At 38.6% G+C, this 22,990-nt stretch overlaps 1 protein-coding gene across 2 annotated transcripts in view; it reads left to right on the plus strand.

Annotated features, from left to right (window-relative positions):
- LOC124406318 (ras GTPase-activating protein raskol) overlaps positions 1–22,990 on the plus strand; it is a 202,141-nt gene that overhangs the window by 76,875 nt on the left and 102,276 nt on the right. The window contains exons 3-5 of one of the 2 annotated variants that reach the window (XM_046881701.1): positions 10,407–10,522; positions 18,501–18,542; positions 21,965–22,151. In XM_046881701.1, coding sequence (XP_046737657.1) covers positions 10,407–10,522; positions 18,501–18,542; positions 21,965–22,151 — 345 coding nt within the window. The remainder of the gene's footprint in view (positions 1–10,406; positions 10,523–18,500; positions 18,543–21,964; positions 22,152–22,990) is intronic. The other variant, XM_046881702.1, reaches the window with a different exon arrangement.

Genomic DNA, 22,990 nt, shown 5'->3' on the forward strand with positions numbered 1-22,990 from the left:
CTAGACGTGATCCGTGAATACATACTGTATACATATACGTACACGTTATATTTGTACGGCAAGGGAGTGAGAGAGGAAGAGAGAGAAAGAGAGAGAGAAAGAGAAAGAGAGAGATGTCATTGACGCCGAGAGGGTTGCGTGAATGTGGCGCAGACGCCGCCCCCGACGACACCGAGGATCAGGTGATTCAGTGTCCGGCCATCGGTGCAGGTGCCTTCGAACCGCTCAGCGACTCCTGCGGAGAGTCCGACATGGAAGGTCTTGACCTTTCCCTATTCGAGCCCCACAGCGACCGCGACGCCGCCTCCTGGTGCGACGCCCGTGTCCACGCTGGCACCCTGTACCTCCTCACTCGGTACTGCGGTAAGTTCATTCTGGATCTTGCTCGATCCTAATTATAACATGTGAGATATATTGTTGGCAGTTTGAAGTCAGGATGTGGTGCAACATTTGGTCAAGAGTCTTGACCGAAGTCATGTGTTATCGTGTTTGTCGAAATCACTGGAAATCACGTAGAATCACCTGAAGTTATGTGGATCCGTTATTTGATTTCACGAAAGGTAGGGTAGAGTCATTTCGAGTCACTAGAAGTGTTGGCTTTAAGTCAGGTGAAGATATACGAAGTGACACGAAGTTGCGATAAATCGTGCCAAGTAACTTCGAGTGATGTCGAAGCTTTTCCAGTCCGACAGCGTTCAATCAAGTCACTTCAAGTTGTTTGAAATTTTCTAGCACTACATGAAGTCGCTTTGAAGCTGTTTACTTCACTCAAAGTCACTTCTAAACACTTGGATCTGTTCTGAATAACATCAAATCACTTAAAGTACATAAGGATCCGTGAAGTCGTGAGGTCAGGCGAAGTTAGTAATGTTTTTTTAATAGACTGCAAGCTGAACACAGTCACTTAAATGCACAGGTAATTGATTTGAATCAATGGAATGTAAAAATCTAGCCCTTTTCACTCGATATGGCAGTAAATTCACTACGAATATTATTGTACTATGTATAATATCCTACGTAGTTCATGCTTCAGTGCAAATCACCAACCGATTTATAGATCTTCCGGCTAGATCATGCCGCACCAGTAGCAGATGTTGGTTATAGTTTTTATAAGAACCCTGTTTTATCGACTTTGCGGGACCTGCGGTTCGCCAGATAGAATTTGATGCGTCCGTTTCCTTACTGCGTGATTTTGACTGTAAGGAATAAGCAGTTAAAATTTATGCACGGAACCTTCTATTTCACATCGTAAGTCAAGAGGTAATACCACAGTCCTGAAAGTTTCCAGAGCTTTACAAGGACGGATCAGAGGTTCAAAAAATACTTATATCAGTACGATTAAATTTTCCATGGTTCTGTAGTCCAAATTAATGATCGATGTAATTGTGGGTATAGAAAACTACTCATCGTTCGTTCATTTGCATCCTCGAAAATAGTGATGTGATTGTGTTAAATATTGAAATTCTCAATTTGTACTCGTTACTCAATGTTTACCGGTCTTCTCATAGAACTAGGTTCTGTCCATGACCGCGGGGCCCTGCGGCGGTAAACGATGATGAAGTACCGTAGTGAAGGCGTTGAAACGGACGAAAAAATCACCAAATACCAACGTGAATTTCATCTAGTTCGAATCTGTCGATTAATAATGAATGGAGACATAGTGAATCCCAATTACGATCGGACCCTTGATCCTGATTTTGTGGTACGAGAACCCAAGCGTGCGATACTTTATGACGAATATTGTTACTGTCAAAGCAATCGCCCAGAGCACAGTGATAATATAATACCCGTTAGTCGCACGAAACAGCTAGTCAAACTCTTACCTTTCAAATTTCGTAGCCAGTCTGGCCGTTTGTTTGTTCCAATGAATCACCATCAGTTTGGAGGTGGGTCATCGGGACACCTATTATGTGTGTAAAGGAGATTTTACTTTTCGTTGCAATGGGGGTTAAACATCAAAGTCCTAACCCCGTTAAAAATCTTAGACCGGTCTTTGACATTATACTCTCTCTTTTCACGGCATTTGAATTCTACACTGCAAGGTATCTTCTCAAACTATCACTTCCAGAACGAACTCACGCCCATTAGCTGTTCTATTTTCTTCAAATCAACACCGTCTCAAATTTTGTCGTGTACAATATCATCATTAATAAAACATAATGCTATTCAGTTTACCAGCAACAAAAAATACGTTGTTAAAACCCCAAACATGCGGAACGAAAAAGCATGAGCGCCTCTGGTTATTGTTTTTCCAAGTGGATGCAGCCTGGGTCTTCGCTGTTGGTTGTTTTAATGATCTTGGTTGGTACCTCTGAACTTCGAGATGCGTTCTTTCACTAAACCTCTGATTTTTTCGCACTTCGCCTCGCATGTCGAGTGTACTAACAGCTCGGGGCCATGGCCAGTAAAATGAACACCACTGTGTTTGATTAGTGGTGATACTCGACTCTCGGCACTCGCTGTGCTTATTTCAGTCTTTAATCTTTTGGAAAGTGACCCTGAGGATATTTCGTGCAGATTTCAGTTACTTCTATGTATCACGGTGCTGATGGTATCAATTCTTGAAATTTCACAATTTTAATTTATTCACAACTCAACGATAATGTTTATTTTTTTTTATCTGATAAGCGGGAGAAAGGTACTACTTTCCTCTCCGCTACCGAGTTTTTCAGTTTTTTTTTAGTTTTCTCTCTTTTTTCCGATTTTCGACTATTTCTTTCCATAGCATTGTAAGCTTTCGATAATATTCTATGTCTCAGACGAATAAAATGATCACATTTACGCTTTAGTGAAAAGATTATAATGATTTTTAAAACAGAAAATGCTTTTAATCGTTTATTTGAAATATTTCAGGTTTTATACAGAATATTTAATATCTAATTTGTATATAAAATTATCGTTATTAGATTAATGACGAATAATGACGACTTGGACAAACAACTCCATACAAATCCATAAAAAAATGGACAAACAAATCCATAAAATTTGCAGGAATGAAAATTAAAAACCACGTTTTCAATTTAAAACTCAGTAGATTCTTTAAAATTTTGTCGAACAAGAACTTACATATGAAAGGGGATACCGCTGTTACATGAATGTGCAACATTCAACGAAACATTTCTTTTGGCTCGTTTAATTTCTAAAAGCAATATTGTTAAAGTAGAGAGAGGGGAGGGAGGTGAAGGGACCCTACACCCACCCCCGCGCTCTAACTCCCGTGGACTACATCCATGCAGTACTTGACTGCGTTTTTTAGATCTTCTCTCCTTATATTTTCTTTTCAAGTCAATAATGCGGCCAGAATTGAGTAGGAAATAAACTCCTATATTCAACACAGGAATAAAAGTCGATTATTCCCGCGTTGCATAATTTGCCATTATTCATAAAGTTCATTTCACCAAACCATCCCTCTCCATATTGGTGAACCTAAACGCAGAACTGCAAATTCGTTATTACGGACTACAGTATTTCATACGCTGATTTTTTATCGTCGAATTGAAAATGGTCTGCTTATTAAGACTACTTGCACTGATTTCGGACGAAGCACACTTTTATGCGTCACCACGATAATTGTTCACCATTAGACGACAAAATCAGTCGAACGAACTTTTAAGACTCAGGAACCCATCAAGCGAACTTGACGTAACTTTTGGGCTTTTCAAGTGGTTATGTGGCGAGGGTGGTGGAGGGGGAAGGGGGGGGGGGGGGGTAAGTAGGTATATCTAATTGGCCAGCATCAGCTGTTCTCGTACCCTGCAATCTTCTTTCGCGTACAGTACATCACGCAGGTGAATGACTCGTTTGGTATCTACTGCATTGCCCACGCTTGATAGCTCGCTCGTTTGCTTGCTACGGTGACCCTTTTTTCTTGCTTACATTAGTGTCTTGCCTACTTATTATACGTCTGCACCTACCTATCTATGTACTCTTTATCGTGGATAACATGATTCGAGAACACGTGTGTATATACATTCATGGGTGTACCTACAGCGTGTCATTTTTGCATCATGCGGTGAGCGCTTAAATTGGGGTGAAAACTAGCTCTGTGAAGTACGCAGAGGTTAACGTGGTTCCAGTAAACGTTTCTTTATGCTTTATCTGTGGCTATTCGAGCGTGATATTCTCTTAATTCCAGTACTTGACGTTGAAAAATATACTCTTAATTTCAGGATACAGTTCGGGGGAAAACCTGTTGAATTAGTAACATGACAGAACGGATATTTAGAAAAGTGTCACTGATGTTAATTACGTTAAGTCTGATTTAAAAAAAGTCCCTGTGGTTCTAAAATGATGGCAATGAAATAAGATGTTTACAGTTCGAATTTAGTAGTACGGGACTTTTCAAGGCGGATATAACTAGGCTACCTCTTCCTTTATTTTATCCCTTATTGCTTGAACTTTTGAGGATTTTTGTGTTGGCAACGTTTTTGGATCGATTCGTGTTGAGGAAAAATCTCCTTTTCTAAAATTCTGTAAACTGTTATAAAACGTGACGTACTTATGTTTTGAAATTTTTGCTCCTTCAAAGGCATTATTAAATTGAAAAATTGTGCATTTCTGCCTGATGTTTTTTCCCGACTTCAAAGAGTCTTATTACAGGGTGTAACTTCACTCCCAAACTGACCGTGTGACTTCAGAACTATTGGAAACATCTGGAAGAAATCAATATTCGTGAACAAAAAAAAAAAATTTAGATCCCAGAGCAGATGGTCTTTACCTGAAGTATCATTTTCAAAACGTTAAAAAAAAAAATCTTATCCGAGCAGAAAACCAATTCATCAGTACCTTAATAAGGACCACCCTTATAAATATATGACGTATGCAGGACTTCTAATGACTCCAAAATATCTCACAAGACTTTGCACCATACCTACGTCAGTTAACTAGCTTTTAGACTTTAGACAGTATCAGATAAGTTTACAGTATGTTTAAAACTGTATGAACAAAGTTATAATTTATAAGTTAAATTAAGAGCGGTCATTCTGTATTCAGAAGAACATTGAGATACGTGATTTTTAAACATTAAGCAATTGGGCAAAGAATTATTATTGTAACGAACTTTAAACACCGTTTGTATCCAGATATTTTTAACTAACCCAACTGGACTATAACACAGGCTGCTCGAAATATTAATTCATTATCTATACCGCCTATCTGCCGCGCCCATTTCCGATTGATTCCTAGATACATATCGTATATACATACGAACATATACATGTTACCTACGTAGTTCGTATTATCCATAGAAATACGTATATGTACATCTGCATTATATACACGGTGGTACAGATCAATTAATCTCTGACTAGCGTATGGAGCCTAACAGCCACCCGACATTAATTCGATTCTATAATTAATCCTCGATCATTCCAGCTGCCGTCTAACTTCGTTTTTGAATTATACCAATTGGCGTTTTTGCCACGTCGCCCAGGCGCGCGATGCATGATGATGATGATGATATCGGGCATTATTTAGGAACATCCGTACTGTTCTGCTTCGTCATGTTACGCTGTACATGATACAGATATTCCCACGTTAAACGTCTTTGTTCATTAATATTCCTTTGTGACTACGAAACTGTAATTTGTCCAAATTCATCCGATTTCCTAATCACCAATCACTTCTGTCACTCTATCTATACCGTCCGTACCTACGTGATGCTTTTTCTTTTTTCCTCTTTTTGCACAGCTACAGATCTTTGAGACAAATCAAAGAGTGCACGATCGATTTTCAATATCCTATAAATCACTTCGAGTTTTGTACAGCGATTCAAGCTCGGTACTTCTATTAATTGAAAACAATGAAACATTCCGTTCGAGTTTTATTTTCCTTACAGTTCCCGTAGGTCCCAACGGATCTTCAGTGTCTTCAAATTTGTACCGTGAGTACAATACTCGTGATAATATTACGCGTGACTATCTCACTCCAGCAAAATTATTGATATAATATTCTCGTCCAACGAACTTTAAAAGATACGTTGGTACAAGATTTTCTTTTCCTTCTTCATCTCTATCCTCTTCACATCCGCCCGCAGTGGAGAACGTTGGATCAGCGGTTCAGTTTTTCGCGTATTAGGCGTTGGCAGCGGTAATTGATTGGTCGGATGTCGAAAGAGAACGGTTTCTCATTCAGCCATCGCGTCGCGTCTCGTCTCGTCTCGTCTCTCACAAGCTGCCGCTGATTTCAGATACGGAAATACAATGAGGGCCAGATAAAGTGCCGTAAAGAAAGACGGTCGTAACTCTGAGGTGTTCTTCAGCTCTGAGGTTTGCTCAAGTCGCACGTCGTATCGCGTACCTTCGTCGGTTGCGTACCGTTACCTACCAGATGCACGTGCTCCTGGCTCTCGCATGATGTGGGACAATATCAGTGGATGACAAAACGCGCTTCACTGTAGTGGGTATCGCTCGTTAAGAGCCCCATGTGCTACTGGAAGCTTCGAGTCGGTGCAGCGTTAGGCTAGGTTACGTTGGGCTAGGCTCTTCTCCGATAACGGGTAGCCAATAAAGTCCCAAACATAGAGAGCTATGCCTTGGAGCCAGCCTAGGGTTCCGATGCCAACTTCCATTATGGGACGACCATCGGTCGGGGGATTAATATTCGGTCGAATGCAATTGCGTTTCACCTGAAAGCTTATGCAAATGATTAAAAAAGAGTAATAAATTTCATTTAAGATAGAGGGTCCATGACGTAATGGTTTTTGTTTTCAGTTTACGTTGCTTTCAGGATGTTGAAAAATTTTATATTACAAAAATTGATGTTCGGAAAAAATTTTAAAGAAACAACTATCGAACTACTGTTCTACTCTGTAACAAACATGTCAAAATCAAGTAGAAAACGAAATTTATTATCCTCGTTGAAACGGCATGGAATATCTTTTACAATATACTATGTAAAAGAGCAAATCTGCGGTTTCGAATTATGTTAAATATTTTCTCTTCTTCGAAGGACGTACAGAAATGCTAAAATATATCTTCTATGATGAAAGCTAATATCTGTTATATGTTGATAATGAATGATGGATGATCTTACTCTAGGATTACCCACGATGTCGAAAGTGTTTGGAAATATGGTTATCACTTGTCGTTAACAGGTCACAGATAGAACGGCGAGGTTTGATCGTGTCACTAAATTTTTTACGCTGGGACCTCAGGGATTCAAAAACGAACTCCAAAGACTTCACTTGTCTTCACTATGGAATATCGCGGAAGATTTACATGAATTCACAGGACTTTGCGAGGAAATTTCGTGGAACTTCACATAAAAGAAATTGAGAATTTCACCGAACCCCCACTGATTCGTCAAGAATTTACAAAAATCCGTCGAACTTCACGAGTAGACTTCATGAAACTTCATCGGGAGCTTGTGACAATTTTTTTTTCACACAAACTAAACTCGACTTTGCACAGAAGATGTTTACCAGACTTCACTGAATGGTTTTCACAAGACTTTGTAAAGGTTTCACCATGGACTTGAGAATATTACAATTGTCTGCATATATTTTCATGGGACTGCCTAAAATCAACCTAAATTCTTCAAAGTCATTCTAGAGCTACAAAATGGTGAATGTTTTTCATGCAATGTCTTATTACGTTGAAGTTAAGAACTTCAATCTCGTTTTTCGAATTTGGTCAAATCAACCGTCATTCGGTAGGAGTCCAATTAACCTGAACAAATTTCAACGACTTAATTAAACTTCGTCATAATGTTTTCCAGCATCGTACTTTATTCATTGGGCTCGCGGCCAATTCCGTACCTCCGTGTCGAAAAAGGCTTTTCGCCCACCCCGATCGTCAACGTGTAATATGTACCTGTTCAGTCGGCAGCCGGGCTCCGGAGATTGCAGTTTAACACTAATTAAGCTGAACGCCGCTCGTCATTTGCGAAGGCCTCGAGCCAGCAGCCGCCCTTCCTATAGCGCCAGGTGCCAGGCGACGGAGGTTAATGTGCATTTTCGGATCCACCCTATCCTGCACACGTCGGCACCATAATCACCGATTCATCCGTCTGTAGTGAATCCTGATTGAACGGTCATCTAATGTCTAATGAACGATTAGACCTGGTATAATGTAGGACGACAGGTATAGGACCTTCCCATTTTATCGGATCATCGCTTAAGGTGATCAATGAAATTTTACGCTGGCCTACAGAAACTTCAGCGAAAAAGCCAAAATGAATTTCATTCGTTTTTTAATCACTTTAAACCAAGTCTATGGCCACTCTTTTCAAAAATAATTACAGATTCTGATGTACCCGAAGCTTGGTGCTTATAAAGACGCGTTGTACACCTCGAAAACGCGGGGATGCAAAACTTAATTTAATTGTTAAAAAACGTAATTCGTAATTGTTAGTAGCAAGATGATCTTTCGATCAAACTTGGTCAACCGGAACTTTTCAGGTGCATGGATTCTGATGATAACGGTATAACGATCTTGAGGTAAACACTCAGGAAGTCGATTTGTCAAATTCCGAATCTGTTTAAGAATTCATTTTCTGGTAAAAAATACTCTCTTGGTTTAATGAAGTCCGATCTTATCGTGTAACTGCAATCAAAGTAACGGTGAACATGAGCATTTACATGCTGCAACGGAACAAAAGTTGCATTTATGTACAGAAATTTGAATGGTTTAATAGCTTAGCTTATGAATATCGAATGCCAAGTTTTAGATATTTTTTCGCTTCTCTGCTGCGTAAATTGTATAGACTGTGTAACTTAATCTTCAACCCGCAGTCTTTAAATTCTCATGATTACGTAAACGCGATACATATCTCAGCATTGTGGTATCTGAATGCGGTAGAAGAGAAAAAAAAAGTAAAGAAAGGTAATGAGCCGCCGTTTCCTGTAGTCAATTTTTGGTACGGCTTAAGATTGTGCCGGATCATTCTGACTTTACCTTGAACGAGCAAAAACTCTTTTCACGAGGTCGGAACTTGACTAGCCTGATGAGCAAAAACGCTTTGTCTTTTTTCCACCAAACACGATCAGCGTGTATCCAAAAGTGTTTAAAAATTTGAAGCTACGTGCGAATTCTTACATCGAAAGACGCACATTGTTTGGTAACAGCAAAAATTTCGTAGCACATATTCACCGAAAATTTGGTGTCGTGGCAAAATTTAAGATAAAAATTTTTAGAATCGTGTGAGGAAAAAAAATTATAACGAAACGAATATATCATCGAACGCCGAAATGTTCTTAAATTCTTTATACTTCCGTGATGAAAGACATTTTTTGCGAGCTCAGTAAGAGGAGAGGAACAGCTTGGACATTTTTAGATGCCTCGTTCTCTGGCTCGTTAACGAGGTTTGAATTATCCTACCTCATGTGGATTCCGTGAATCTCGAGAACGTAGCTACAGATATAATACATATAATACATGTAGATGGTGTAATTAAAAGTTGCGGTTTCCAATTTAATTTAAAACCGTGAATCGTGCGGCTGCAGTGTGCTCTAACAAAGTTATATTATGAATTGGTCTTTCTTGTCGAATCGTGTTTCTGCATAACAAACAGTAAACCTTTTTCAATATACAAGTTCACAATCGATTTGCTCGCGAACGCGCCAACTTCAAGCCTGCATCGACTACCAATGAATTGAATACTTTACCCACGGGAGAAATCTTTGGTCTCGATCACAGGTTTGTCCTACTTTCCTTGATCTTACATAGGTACTCACCTATAGGCGTATTATCGTTCCACCACCATCTCGTCGAACTAGTTACCTACTACAAAACCCCGCGGTTGTAATAACAGGTGCACACCGGAAACTAATCCGCAATATTGTACGCAATTATCACTGTATCAAGTCCCGATTCACGATTTCAGGACTCCATTTTACTCCATACTTAACGTTCCTTTCCTAACACAAAGACCAGCATCAATTCCTCAAAGCTGTTGAATATTCACTTGCTTCGAAAAAGTTATTGTCGTTTTGTCTCAATTAGAAAATAGAAATCTAATTTGTATTTTATTTAGCCCAAAGTAAAAATCACACCTGTGATCGTCAATCTAAATGTCATTAGATACAAATGTTGCTCAATACTGCTTTAAAATGTCCTATAATATCGTCACTTTTTGTTAACGCTTCACATGAAACCGTCGGTACGATAAACGGAAATACGACGACGAGATGTCGGTGACCGTAGAGAAGAGTAAAGGTACAAAATGCAGCAGCAGCAGCTTATCTCGGTGGTCCATGAAGCAAGGTTCACCAACGTGACAAAATTATTCCAGCTGTCTACTCGCGGCTCACACATAATTCTTCTCATCTCACGTCGTCGGCGTTTTTGAAAGTTTTAAACTGCCGTCAACAAATTCATTGTGTACCCGTCATTCGAAATCCTTTTTCATTGCGTGCAAGTACTGTAATAAGTTTTTTCATCTCTTTTCCGTTATTTTTACTCTTACAGAGGCGGATTGCTGCGTCGCTGAAGCTGGCGGTGAAGAGGCTTGCTGGGAACCGTGCTACTGTGTTCTTCTACAAGATGAACAAACCCTCACAGCATATCGGAGCGAAGACATGGCGGTAAGCTCATTCTCAAATATTACATTCCACCTGTTATCACTCGAGGCGTTAGTTACTCTTGAAATAGGGCTTAGATGAGGAATTTTTTTTTACCGATATCGCAGATTTTTTTTTTTTTATAATTAGTCGGCTTGTAGTACTGTTCAAGAAAGCTTTCTATAAATTTTTTTCGATTTTTCAAACGGGCTCTTTGGGGGATCCCATTTTTTTCAAGTCGGTGTTGAGATTTGCGTACAAATTGGCGTACAAAGAAACTTTCTGGGCCAGAAAAAAGTTGCCATTTCTTTTGAAAATTTCAATGGTTTTAAAAAGATAATTTTATCTATTTTGGGATTGCTATTTTTTAGCGATAAAGTTACAAAGTAAGTCAAAAACATGCCTAGGTTCTGTGAGAAATTGTCATAAAAATGGCGACAAGGGTTTTATAGAAAAGAAATTGACGATTTAAAAATTGGGGAAAAACAGTTTTAAGTGCCTATGAAACCTCCAATAATTTCGATTTTTTGGGTTTATCGTATGAAATTATGTACTGCACTTTTGGCGTTTTATCTTTCCTATTCTAAATATTTAATCTCTTCTATGCAAAACCGTTGACGCCATTTTGATGACAATCTTTTACCGGACCAGACAAAGGAGGCACTTCTTTTAGATATAAAATATTTTGTAACTCTTTTTCCAAAACATGGCAATCCCAACGTAGGAAAAATTATCTTTTTAAAACCATGGAAATTGAGAAAAAACATGACAACTTTTTTGCCCATAAAGTTTCTTTGCCGGACCAAAGAACTGCTTGATCTCAATACCGACTTGAAAAAAAGTGGCATCTCACAAACGGTTTGTTCGAAAGATCGGAAATAATTTAGTAAATGCTTCGTCGAATATTTCTACAAACCTACTAAATATAAAAAAATATCTGCAATAAGGATCAAAAATACTTGCTGACGTGACGGAGGATTCTTCATATACTCGTGGGCGAAGTCTTATATAGTAAGTCAAAATAAGAAAGATTGAACTTCCTGAAGTTGAGGCTAGAATTCATTTCTAGGAAAAACCGTTAACTTATTAATTGCGGATTTGTCTGAAATTGAATATGTTATTGTAATAAAGGGCCTTTTGCATAATGAGCAAACATTGAGCGAAGTAAATCTGACAGCTAAGAATAAAGTGTGAAAAAAGTGGACATATTTTGAACAGGTATTCTTGTGTTCAAGTTTCGAGACTCACTGCTTACACAATAATACTAGTCGATGCATTAACCGTACACACACAAACAAATGATTAAACATTCGATGATGACTATAAAGGGCGCGAACACAACTTCACGAAGCAAAATTTACTTTCATTTTGGTAACTCTAACTCTTTTTCAAACTTATTCTGAAGTTTCAAAGTAGTAGGTTTGCTTCGTGCAGACGTTATCCTTATCTACTCGTCAAAATCTAATCCTCAAATTTACTAAAATTTTTGAAACCTCACGCAAAGTCTCATCATCAAGTCTTTTGAAATCAATTAAGTTTACTTAAAATACTTGAAATTCCGATAAACAATCACGGTAAATACAATTCCTCGAGGTTTTATAAAATCCCGTGAAGTCTCTGTAGTCGTATGAAGCCTTCGTAATCCGATAATGTTTCTCGAAATTTCGCAGAATTCAAAATGAAATCTTGTCAAGTCCTTACGACGAATCTTATATTGGGGATCAATATAATTCTAAAAAATTTCATGAAACCCGATAGAAGGGTTTAAAATCTTAAAATAAAATCGACTGAAGTCTCATGCCACTCTTCCGAGTTCCCGTGTTTACTCACAAAATTCATATTCATATATGGAGTCACCTTGCAAGTCCCACAAAGTCTCAGGATAGTAATTTCAATCCTCTGAAACCTGACAGTCTTGTAATTTACTCCTATAAAGTTTCACGAAATTCCACGGGGTCCAATGAGATTTTTAGTCTTCAGAATAAAGACTTTATTCCGCGACTTTCTTCGCTACCGTATAAAGCGTCACTTTACGGAACGAAAACTGCCACAAAAAGTGGACTTTTCAATACCCATACCGTTAAAACTTAATTTTCGATCGATCATTACATAATACAAATACGATGAACCCCTCGTACCATCAAGATCCGTACGTACCATGGTATGTGTACACGTGAGACGCGTCTCTCCCTCGCTTAGGTCCATGAAATATATAAGAGTCTTCCGGTCGATGAGATGGAGGCGAAAGGCACGAATAGACGTCGCTTATCGTCTTAGGAGGGCTGGGATGATGATGCGAGAGTCTCCCCAAGTCCCGATTGAGCTCTGTGCGCTGCACCTTTGTGCGTCACAACACCTACGTGAAAGCTCCCCCATTGCATCAGGAGAATAGTGAACCAATGGGACCCGCCGACGCTCTGTAATTCAATCGAAAAGTTTATCCAGACTTCCTTCTCTCTGCTAAGCCGTCGCGCCGTTGCAGCAGCTCCGTTCGATAGCCGGCTTCCAGGCGAAGACGTGCTCGTCGTACTCAAGATGTTGGATTGCTAGGAGCAGCGGAACTCACTGAGAATCGAAACTGTACGGTGCAATGTATTGGTGGATCGTTTGTTACTCTACGTGTCGCAATGCTCCATGGAACTCAACTGCCTACTTGTGAAAAGGGCGCGAGACGTGATGAGACACTTTATTGTTCAGATATTACACTTTTTATTAACGGTATTACATTGCTGACGATCCTGATGCCGTTTCGTGCGATTTTATATTGATTTTTCGACTGAAGAGCTTGGTTGGATAAATATCTGTACTTTTTGTTACGATGTGGTCGCGCGTTGGGTATTTATGTAATTATTATATCCTTAAACTACGAAGATAAAAAATTGTTAAGAAAAGCTTTATTGGCGATACTTCATTTCAGATAAGTGGATTCAAAATTTTTCAAAATCCACGAGTTTCGTCAGATTCTAAACTTCATTTCAAACTAGTTTTGAAAAAGTCACTGAAACACTGTTTCTTGCTTTATTTAACACGTTGGCATCGTTGAACATTTAATTTTACAATATTGCACACATATTGATTATCATCAATAAATGACAATATTATAGAATTTATCGTGAAGAAAAAAAGAAAAACTGTGTAAAGACAATCTTCTGAATAAAAGAAACCATCGCAAAACACTATGAAATAAAACAAATTTTGTAGCAGATTTTTGGCAATTTTAGAGTAATTTGAACAGGATCTATTGTTCATAGATCCGGTGTTTTATATTTTTGGAATTTAGCCGTCTTCAGCGTAGCTTAGGAATATAATAATTTTATAAATAATCAATACATAATTGTTTCACCACAAATTTAATGAAACATATCGATTTGCAGCCAACCGACCATTTTAACAATAAAGTTGTTACGGCGTTACGGATGCCAATCAAAGTTCAAGCTTCTGGAAAGTCCATTGATTGAGTTGTAACTTCGGTAAAGTTGTCCAGTTTTCCAGTTCTCAATATCGAAATCGACGGAATAGAACTAGTTCTTGAATAAAGTCGTCTGAAACTAGAATTCGCACTTGTTTTTCTGTGTTTGGTTGTCGCCAGCTGCCGTTCAGCAAATATGAATTCAACAATTTTCTTCTTGAAGAATTAGAAAACAAAACAAAGTTTTGAAACAGCTTCTCCGTGCTCCAGCAACCATCCATCCATTTGTCTCGTGCTTGAAAAATTTTCGTGTCTTATAATTGAGATCTGAACGAAATTTCTAGAATCTAGTCAGAAAAAATATTTTGGTTTTATTAATGACAGGTTCGGATTAAATGAAAATCGTAAATATCTGTGTTAAGATATTTTTCTTTCGTTGAATCGTCTAATTTTTTGAAAAACAGCAAAACAAACCTAGAAAATAAAACAATTTGTCAAAAGTAAGTTATTATTAGCCCCAAAATCTTCATTTTAGTGACGAATTAAGTAATTTTTTCAGAAAATAATCTCAACTTGATTGTTTTAGTAATTCCCACGACAGAAACATTGAATCGAAGTCGTATGGTTCAGCCTGAAATTGAATGAGTTTGAAAAATTTCGAAAATGCTCTACTCAATAGCATCAATTGAAATAATTTACCAAAACACCTGTTATGAATAATAAATATAACTTCAAAAAACTAACAGTTTTCACTTATAATGTACCGCGAGTGCTTTCCAAACTTGTTTATACGAGGTTCGCCGCGTCGCGTTCACTTTTCGAACCCCGCTGAATTTGCTTTTATCTTTTCCTTGGCAAAGAGTGCGGCGCATCGACTTTCTTCTACGTCTGCTTGACGTGTCTGTGCACTTTATATCCTACCGCGAAAGGTGTAGTCAGGATGTTTATTCTGCACCCCTCAAACAGACACGGATATACTATAGACGCTTATCGATATACCCACGTTTTTACACCGGCTCGATCTCAAGGATCTCAGTCGTTTCCAAACCGAAGACGATAGAAGTCTGATCGTCGCGTGTGATAACTTTGAACATCGAATCGACGATAAAGTGACAAAAATATACTCGTTCTTCTGCCCTGTCATGATGTTCGAAGCTACAGGACAACGCTTTAGATTTTGGGATGAGAATGTTACCTGAAACAGGTTTATAAGAGCTTATTTTTACGATTCGTTGAGAATTTATTGTTGTATCCGTTATATAATTTTGTAACTTCGATCATGTATATTATCTTCTAGCTCTTGGAGATCTTTTAATTCGATTTTTGGATGTATATTCATGTCTTCCGTTTAGTTTATTTAGTCGCTAACCTTGAACTAATTGCACCTGATTACTACAGTCATTCTATGTTAATGATTCCTTTCGTTTTATGGTTTTTTGTTTCGAGTCACGGATTTCGAACCCGTAATGGAATGAGAAATTTCAGTTTATTATTTTTTATTCACCACTCTGGTATATTTTATTTGAAATTATTGAAATAGAATATTGAATTCTTTAAACTCGAAGAGAATGATCGATAATAGAAATAGAAAATAGAGAACAGTAGTTGTTGAATAATGTTAAAATGTCGAACAACCAATTGAACGAAAATTCACGTACGAAATCCAAGCAAAGACGACAAATCAGAGCTTCAATTGAATCTAGTTGGTTGAGATTTTTCACCCTTGCACGACAACGTAGCATCTTATAATTATCTACATCCGTAAACATCTGTAGGATGGAAACGTAATATCATTGGCGACATGCGCGTGCATCCAACCAAGCCTTTTCTCCACCCACCCACCCTTCGTATAACACACGACGTGCAGAGTGGTTCTATTTCTAAGAGGATCCCTTTGTCTTATTGCGGGTTCGGTGCAGGTTTCCCGCAGCTAAACAGATTCTTCCTTTCAAGAAAGGAAGGAAGGAAGGAGGCAAGTAGAAAGGGAAGCTGTGCCAATGGGCTCCGAAGTGCGATGCGAGGTCCTCTAAGCGGGGGATGAAACTAGAGACGTCTAGAATGAACCCACCCACGCATTCTCGAACCACGCCTTCGGCACACACGTCAAATGCTTTAAACCCTCGCTTTCAAATACGGGTTCTTCTTGGTCCTTTGAAGCGGAAAAAGTTTTTTCACGCTTCCAATTTTTATATTGTTTCAGATAGTGAAATGAAAGTGTGTATGAACCTGGGATTGTGCTTGATATATTTTGAATACCGAGATTTTATTGCGTTGAAGTTTGAAATTCTACTGTAAAAATGTAGATACACGTGTTTAAAGAAAACTGATTGTGAGAGACCATTCACTCATTGTCAGAGCAGTCACAAATTTAACAGTTATCAAATTATAAATAGAAGGTACTTGAATGATTGAATTATTCTTCGAAATAACGAGGAATCTATCGAGATGACTGAGATCGTTGAACATCATTGGAAATCACTTGAAATCACATGATAGCGTTGAAGGATTGGGCGAAATGAAATCGTTAGAAGTCTTGCGGTATTTGTGAAATCATTTCAATTCATTAACATTCTATTGATCAACTCTTAAATTGACTTTCAGTTCACCGAGTGGTGTACACTGATTTCCAATGATTTCTCAAACTACCAACTAATTTCAGGTAATTTTTTGCGTGATTCAATTCGGAATTCATTCGAAATTTCGTGGTATCCTGGAAACCAAGGAGAATCATATATTATGATAGATGTTCTTTGAATTAAATGCCAGTGAATTGATATCATCCATTTGATTTCCAAGTGAAGAAAGTGTCTAAGAATGAAACAGTCATATCCTAGGTTATTTCGCAACTTTAGAATTGTCGTCTGGAGTTCAATGAATGTGAATAAACTTAATTTTATCTTGAATGTCCTGTGACGCGAACGTTACTTTAACTTCAACCTTTCAAGTTTTCAGTTACCCATATTGCGAATACTAACAATTTTCTGTAATTTTAGTTTGTCAAAGGAAAGAAATGGTAACCTTTCACCTTGTTTGCTAGACAAGGTGTTCATTTAGAAACCAATGATTGCAAATCATTCCGTCCATGATAAGCTGGGAATTTTTAATAATACGCAACCGGAGTGAATTCGCATCTCTGGCGGTATCTTATGCATCTCTTTAATTCTTCGTAGTAGCGCTAATTGCCACTTGGTCTATTTCCGCGATTTATTTACTCCACTCCTTTGCTCTGCTTTGACGAGGGCCACGAGGGGAGTTGAGAAAGAGCTTTCGCGCTCGTGCACACCTTGTGCATACATACGTATCGTATTCCAAGAGACGAGAGACGAGAGCAGTCACGTTTTCCTTAGCGTAAAAGTCAGCCCTTGTTTACCCTGAGTCGAGGCCCACCCACCGGGCCTCTTCGTCGGCGTTGATTAAGCCAGCAGCCGTTAAGAGACGGGTGACTTTGCTCCCGCTGCCAGCGCAGAGTGCCCACCTAGCTTCAAGCACCAGAAGGATGTGATGAGAGGAATGGAAAGGGCGAAAGGACGAAGGGGCGAACGTCGAGGGTGCGCGATTACTCTGTGTGTCATTGTGATTGAAGTGAATTTCTCTGTGTACGATAGAACAACGATGTCTTACGTACCATCTCTCCCCTTCTCATTCGTTATCTTACCCTTTGCCTGTGCAAACTGCAGTGGCGCTGCACGAGTATAAGGTATACCGGATTCTTTGACAGACTCATTCTATGACTGGGCCGCCCTTTTTGAACTTTAAACTGTGTACAGTAAGCATTTCCAAAGTAAACAATGTTCTATATATATATATGTTGATCACTACCGTGTATTAGCAATGTAAGTAAGGATCGTCGATACCAACTCCTTAATCATCTGGCTTACACGCCCGTCACCCTCAATAATCACTGTCAATATGATCCTTTACGACATGAAGAACGGAAGAAACGTTTATAAACTTAATTCATAAGAGTTAGTCGATCAGAAGCATTTGAATTATTGGTGATCATGGAACACTTCCGAACAATTTCTTAGCTTTTGATACTATACTCTTGAAAATGGCGCAAGGAATCATGTTGGAGATATTATGGTGACGTTCAAAAGACATTTCATACCGATAACACAAAGAGGATCTCTCAAATGATTTATTGCTTACACGCTTTTCTGAATACCTTTCAGGTTAGGTATTAAAACACGTTATGATACTTACAAACATGAGTTCAATCGACCATAAACGATATGTACCCAGGCATTTTTGATAAGTACAGTTAATATTGTTCGTCAGAAGTGTCGACAGTACGTTCTTGGTGTTGGTCTGTGACGAGTGCGGATAGTTCTTTCGGATTCTGATTAATATCGTTAGTTGGAATAGGTTGATTTCAGCTGAAAATCCCCCCTCCCCCATCCCTACTGTTTAAAAATTTGGGTAAACCAAAGCCAGGTGATATGAGGCGATTGGTTAGACAGTTTGAGACACTAGAATGTTTACTGGGAAAACAGGCTGTTCACCCTACCATAAATTTACATGTGCTTAATATAACTATGTATCTGCTATCTCTGCTCCAAGTCTAAGAAGTTTTACTAATTATCACGGACGCAGCTATTCGCTGGGACGGCGTGTATGTTCAAGTCTCACCCTAAGGTTGGTTCGTGCTTATTTTTCTTATACTCCTAGCTGTGCACACTTTTCCAGCTGACACCATTTCCATGCACTGCTCCATATATTACATTTTCGTTATCTGTTCCCGTGTATGCTGCATCATTTATCGCTATCATTGATGTTGAAGATGTTGTAATATTCTAGTTCCTTATACGCATATATTAATGATTTACAAATTTATCTGTGTTTAGGTGTTGGTGCGTTTGTATATCTATTTGCAGGCATCGTTCAGACGCTCTTTCTCGCTGTTTTTTCTCTCTCCATCGTTCCGTCTGACCTTTATAATAATATCTTTCATCGCACGTCCGTGAAACGTGGTACGTTATAACCGGATAAAGTTGATCCGGCTCCGTTTTATGTATTCGCGTTTCATCTTTTTTCTTGTAATCAGTAAAACAGCTCCGTGGTGGTCTTGCTTGCATGGGCCGAGCTCCACGGGTTGTTGTTCCTCGTTCCTTCTCTCGTCCGCGTTTCCATTTGCACACGGTTTTCAACTCTTATTCTTATAAACTTAAACCTTACACCTTCCAGCCACGGTGTGTCGTAAGATTGCAAGCCACGGTATTAGCACGTCGTTGCTTCAAGTTCCACTTTCTCAGGAAACGTTTCACTGACGCTGTTACTCGAGTCATGGTAGGACCGGAAAAACTGTATATAACAAAAAATTCTGTTCACAAAAAATTCGTGAAAACCTATTCACGTTGCCGATTCAATTCCGGCTTATGTTACAATCGTGACGTGAAGGTTACGAAAGTTCTCTACAAGCCGTGGGACATTCAAAGGATATTGTTCTCTCTTGACTTGTTCATTTATTTATTCTTTCTTTTGCTCTCTCTCTCTCTCTCCTCTCTCTCTGGGTATATTACAGTAGTCCTCTAATTCACGCCTCGGAACGTTTATGTTACACTGCTATGAAAATTGGACAATATCGTCACAATTCTGGACGTTATACCATCAGTATGAGGTCCTGTTGTTGTTGAACATGTTCAACTTAGTTAGTTTCAATTTAGTTAAAACAATTTCATTTCTCTACCTGGTACTGATTATACCTTATTTCTAAACACAGTGGATAAAAAATATAATTTTTTTATAGTTAAACCTGACGTGTTTCCAGAAATCAGTTTCCGGTTTTTGTTTGCTTTTTTGCTAGTCCATTCACCAGCAAATTACCAATTTTTTTTTTTCTACAAATTATTAAAACTTGAATGTTTATGAAGATAGTAATCTGTTCCGGTTGTCAGTCCAGCAAGATTGAACATTTCAGAAAATTATAGCAATACGACTGAATGTTAATTTGCCCTGATCTGTCACTGTCAATTGATTATGTAAAAAATTTGATATTCCAACCAAGAGCTGATGCTGTTGAAATGGATTTTCGGTAGTTGCTCAGATGTGATTAGTAATCACCGATTACAGTTCCCCTGTAATTGTGGTCGCCGACAATCCGATCATAAAAGAGATTCGTGACTATAATGCCAATTTTTGGGCAAAATCAAGCTTCTCTAACCGTCGGTCATGAGCTGTAGTCCATTTTTTGCAACCTGTCACTACGTCGTCGGTCCACAAAAGTTGAGAATGACAGACAGGTGAGTATTTCGAAACAAGGTACTGTTATCACAACGAATATATCGTTAAGACAACGAGCCGGCTAATCGGTGGGTCAGATTTCATGGCACGCGGGTAAACGTACATACTTATGCAGACACGGAAACACAGAGACGCGTGCAACGAACGCTAACATTGTTGGCGACAGAGTGAGAATTACGTCATACAATGAAGCCTAATGAGTGACGTCACCGTGTCGCCAGGTCAATTCAACAGTTTTCTCCAAGACGAACGAGCCACAACTTTGCTCGATTACTTAGACGTCGTCTCTCTGACCTGCAGCATTGCGAGGACGTAGTATACTCTGGACCCGCGATTCGCGTCTGTCATCATAATTTTTCGTCATCTTAGTTCAAATTCACGCTCGTTTCAATCAGCGATTCGGTGGTGATCAGGTGCTCGGCTCTCGAATCTTGGTTCAATTGCTGATGTCAACGAGGCAAATGAGGCGATGGATGTTGTACGTGGATATGTGAGTGTGCGACACGGTGCTCCAGTAAAGTTGATTTTATATGTTCTGACAGCGAGATTTATCGGTACAAGGAACAAATTGACGAGGATGTTGTTTTGTTGTCTTATCGAACTGACTTATATTTACTTTGACAACTTGACTAGTTGGTCCAACAAATTTTCTCTTGACTGGCGCAATTCTTATCCGAATCATCGATGTGTCTGTTGGTAGTGTTTAGTATAAGATAAACAGTTGTTAGTACTTATTGTTGGTGTGAATGTAGAAAAATATTCATTCAATGTGCGTGTGAAACGATGTCAATGTTCTTCTGATACACTGTTTTTGAAATTCTCACTTCGTATTTCGTATATATTCGTATCGATTTCATCGAATTTGTTTGGTGAAATGTGACTGCAATGAAATTTCGGGAGATTTGAACTCGATGGCATGTTCGGATATCACCGCGTTTATATTTCGAGAAACATATGCCATTTGGCATGGAAATAACACGTATAGTAATGTTCATCAACCGGTATCCAGTGGCTCACTTTTCTTCAGGATCAAAACTTGAACGAGTTTTCTTTCTAATCAAATTTTATGTGCCAATAACTAGCGATGCAAGTGACGGGAGAAACAAAGGATACGTTGATCATAGACGCGTAAAATTTCTATAATAAAAAAAATCTCGTTTCAGTTTTGATATTAAAATAATAGTTAGTCACTGGAAACCTATTAATGAACAATCCTGTACCTATTCGGTGTTCTTGAACACATAATTACACAGTCTGACAAAAATAGTTTTTTCATGATCGTTCGCAATACAACTGCATGTCTTTTGCACTTATTTTTTTTTCTTCGTCACCCTGTTATTTGAAACATGGGAAAACCTTGCTCTGAGGATTTTTCAACGAACCGTAACTTGGAAACTGAACATGCTAGAAATTTAAAACGACATTATATTTTCAAGTTTCCTTGAAACCACTTGTGTATTCTGTTCTCTTCCCGCGTTGTAGCCTGTCAGAAAAGGCTAAGTATACGTCTTTCGTGAGTTGAAATTTTATAGAAAGATGAACTTCCTATCACCAGATTCAGATTTTGCATACAAATATCTACTTACTGGACCTCCCAAGTTTATGTTAGATGTTACAAATACTGATTAGCTAAAGTATTTCAATTATTTTATTCTGTCCCGAGATTCGTCCTTATAGATGTGTCACATATTTTTAGTTTGGTTTCCTAGATGGTGAAAAACGATCATATTGTTTTAAATTTTTATGACATTTTTTTTGACAATCATAAAAAATAAAATTTTTACTAGCGTTCTAATTCTTGTCACTGTGATTTCCAGCTCGGCGATGCGATGTTCGTCGAACTTCCTCGGGTTCGTCTCGACGGTGGAGCTCGAGCCTTCCGACAACACTGGGGCTACGAAACTCGAACAGCGCTTCCGCCGCCCCCGCTCATCGAAGAGGACGAAGCGGGCGTCGAACCGGAAACCGTTAGCCTGAGGGAAGCCAACACAGCATCTCCCATAGGTGAGTTACAACTCCAATTTATTTCGAAATTATAGATATTTCTGCATGCGTATAAAAAACTTGAAAAAATGCGTAGAAAAAATGGCGAATGATGTGCAGAAGGAGTTGGGAAAATAAAGGTAGTTTTTTACATTTTTTTATCCCCTTTTGCAAATAGTGCGATAAAACATTCTATACATAATAATGAATATTATAAATATTATATGTGGAAAACAGCTTTTTGAAAATCCGTGAGAGAATTTAGTCAAGAAATATACGAAACGGCGAGTCTCCCATTTATTCTTGCGAAATATTTTTGCTGATAATATTGGTACAGGGGGCAAAAAAATAACTTATTTATTCATTATGGACAGAGTGTGCTTGTTATGCTTGCATGGCCGACGAGAATCGACACCTGCAAAAAAGACACACGCAGAAGAAAAAGATTTATCTAAATATTGACTTGATGATCGATCATTCATATCTAACCATGACCGATGAATATTTGCATTGATCACACGCATAAAAGAAAAAAACATTTGTAATTAACATCCTACTCAAAACGAACAACGAAAAATTTATGGCCAGGAATAAATCACTCGCATTGTCAGTCGATTCCTGTATTAGAAAATGGTTTATTGTGTAACATCGAGAAGTTTGCAGTGTGAGTCGTAGATAAGCCGAATACGAATATTGCAAATACGCGAGGCGAAAAGACGTTGCCTCCTTGTTACGCGTTTTTTCACGAAGCACAAAATTGAGGTTAGGGTCGCGCGGTGTCAGATTTGTCGCGACAGCGCATGCGCGGAGTACTGAAAAGACCACTTTTAAGTCCGAAGACTTGAAAGTAGTTTTTCTGT

Source organism: Diprion similis, chromosome 5, assembly GCF_021155765.1.
Source record: "Diprion similis isolate iyDipSimi1 chromosome 5, iyDipSimi1.1, whole genome shotgun sequence".
Taxonomy (NCBI): domain Eukaryota; kingdom Metazoa; phylum Arthropoda; class Insecta; order Hymenoptera; family Diprionidae; genus Diprion; species Diprion similis.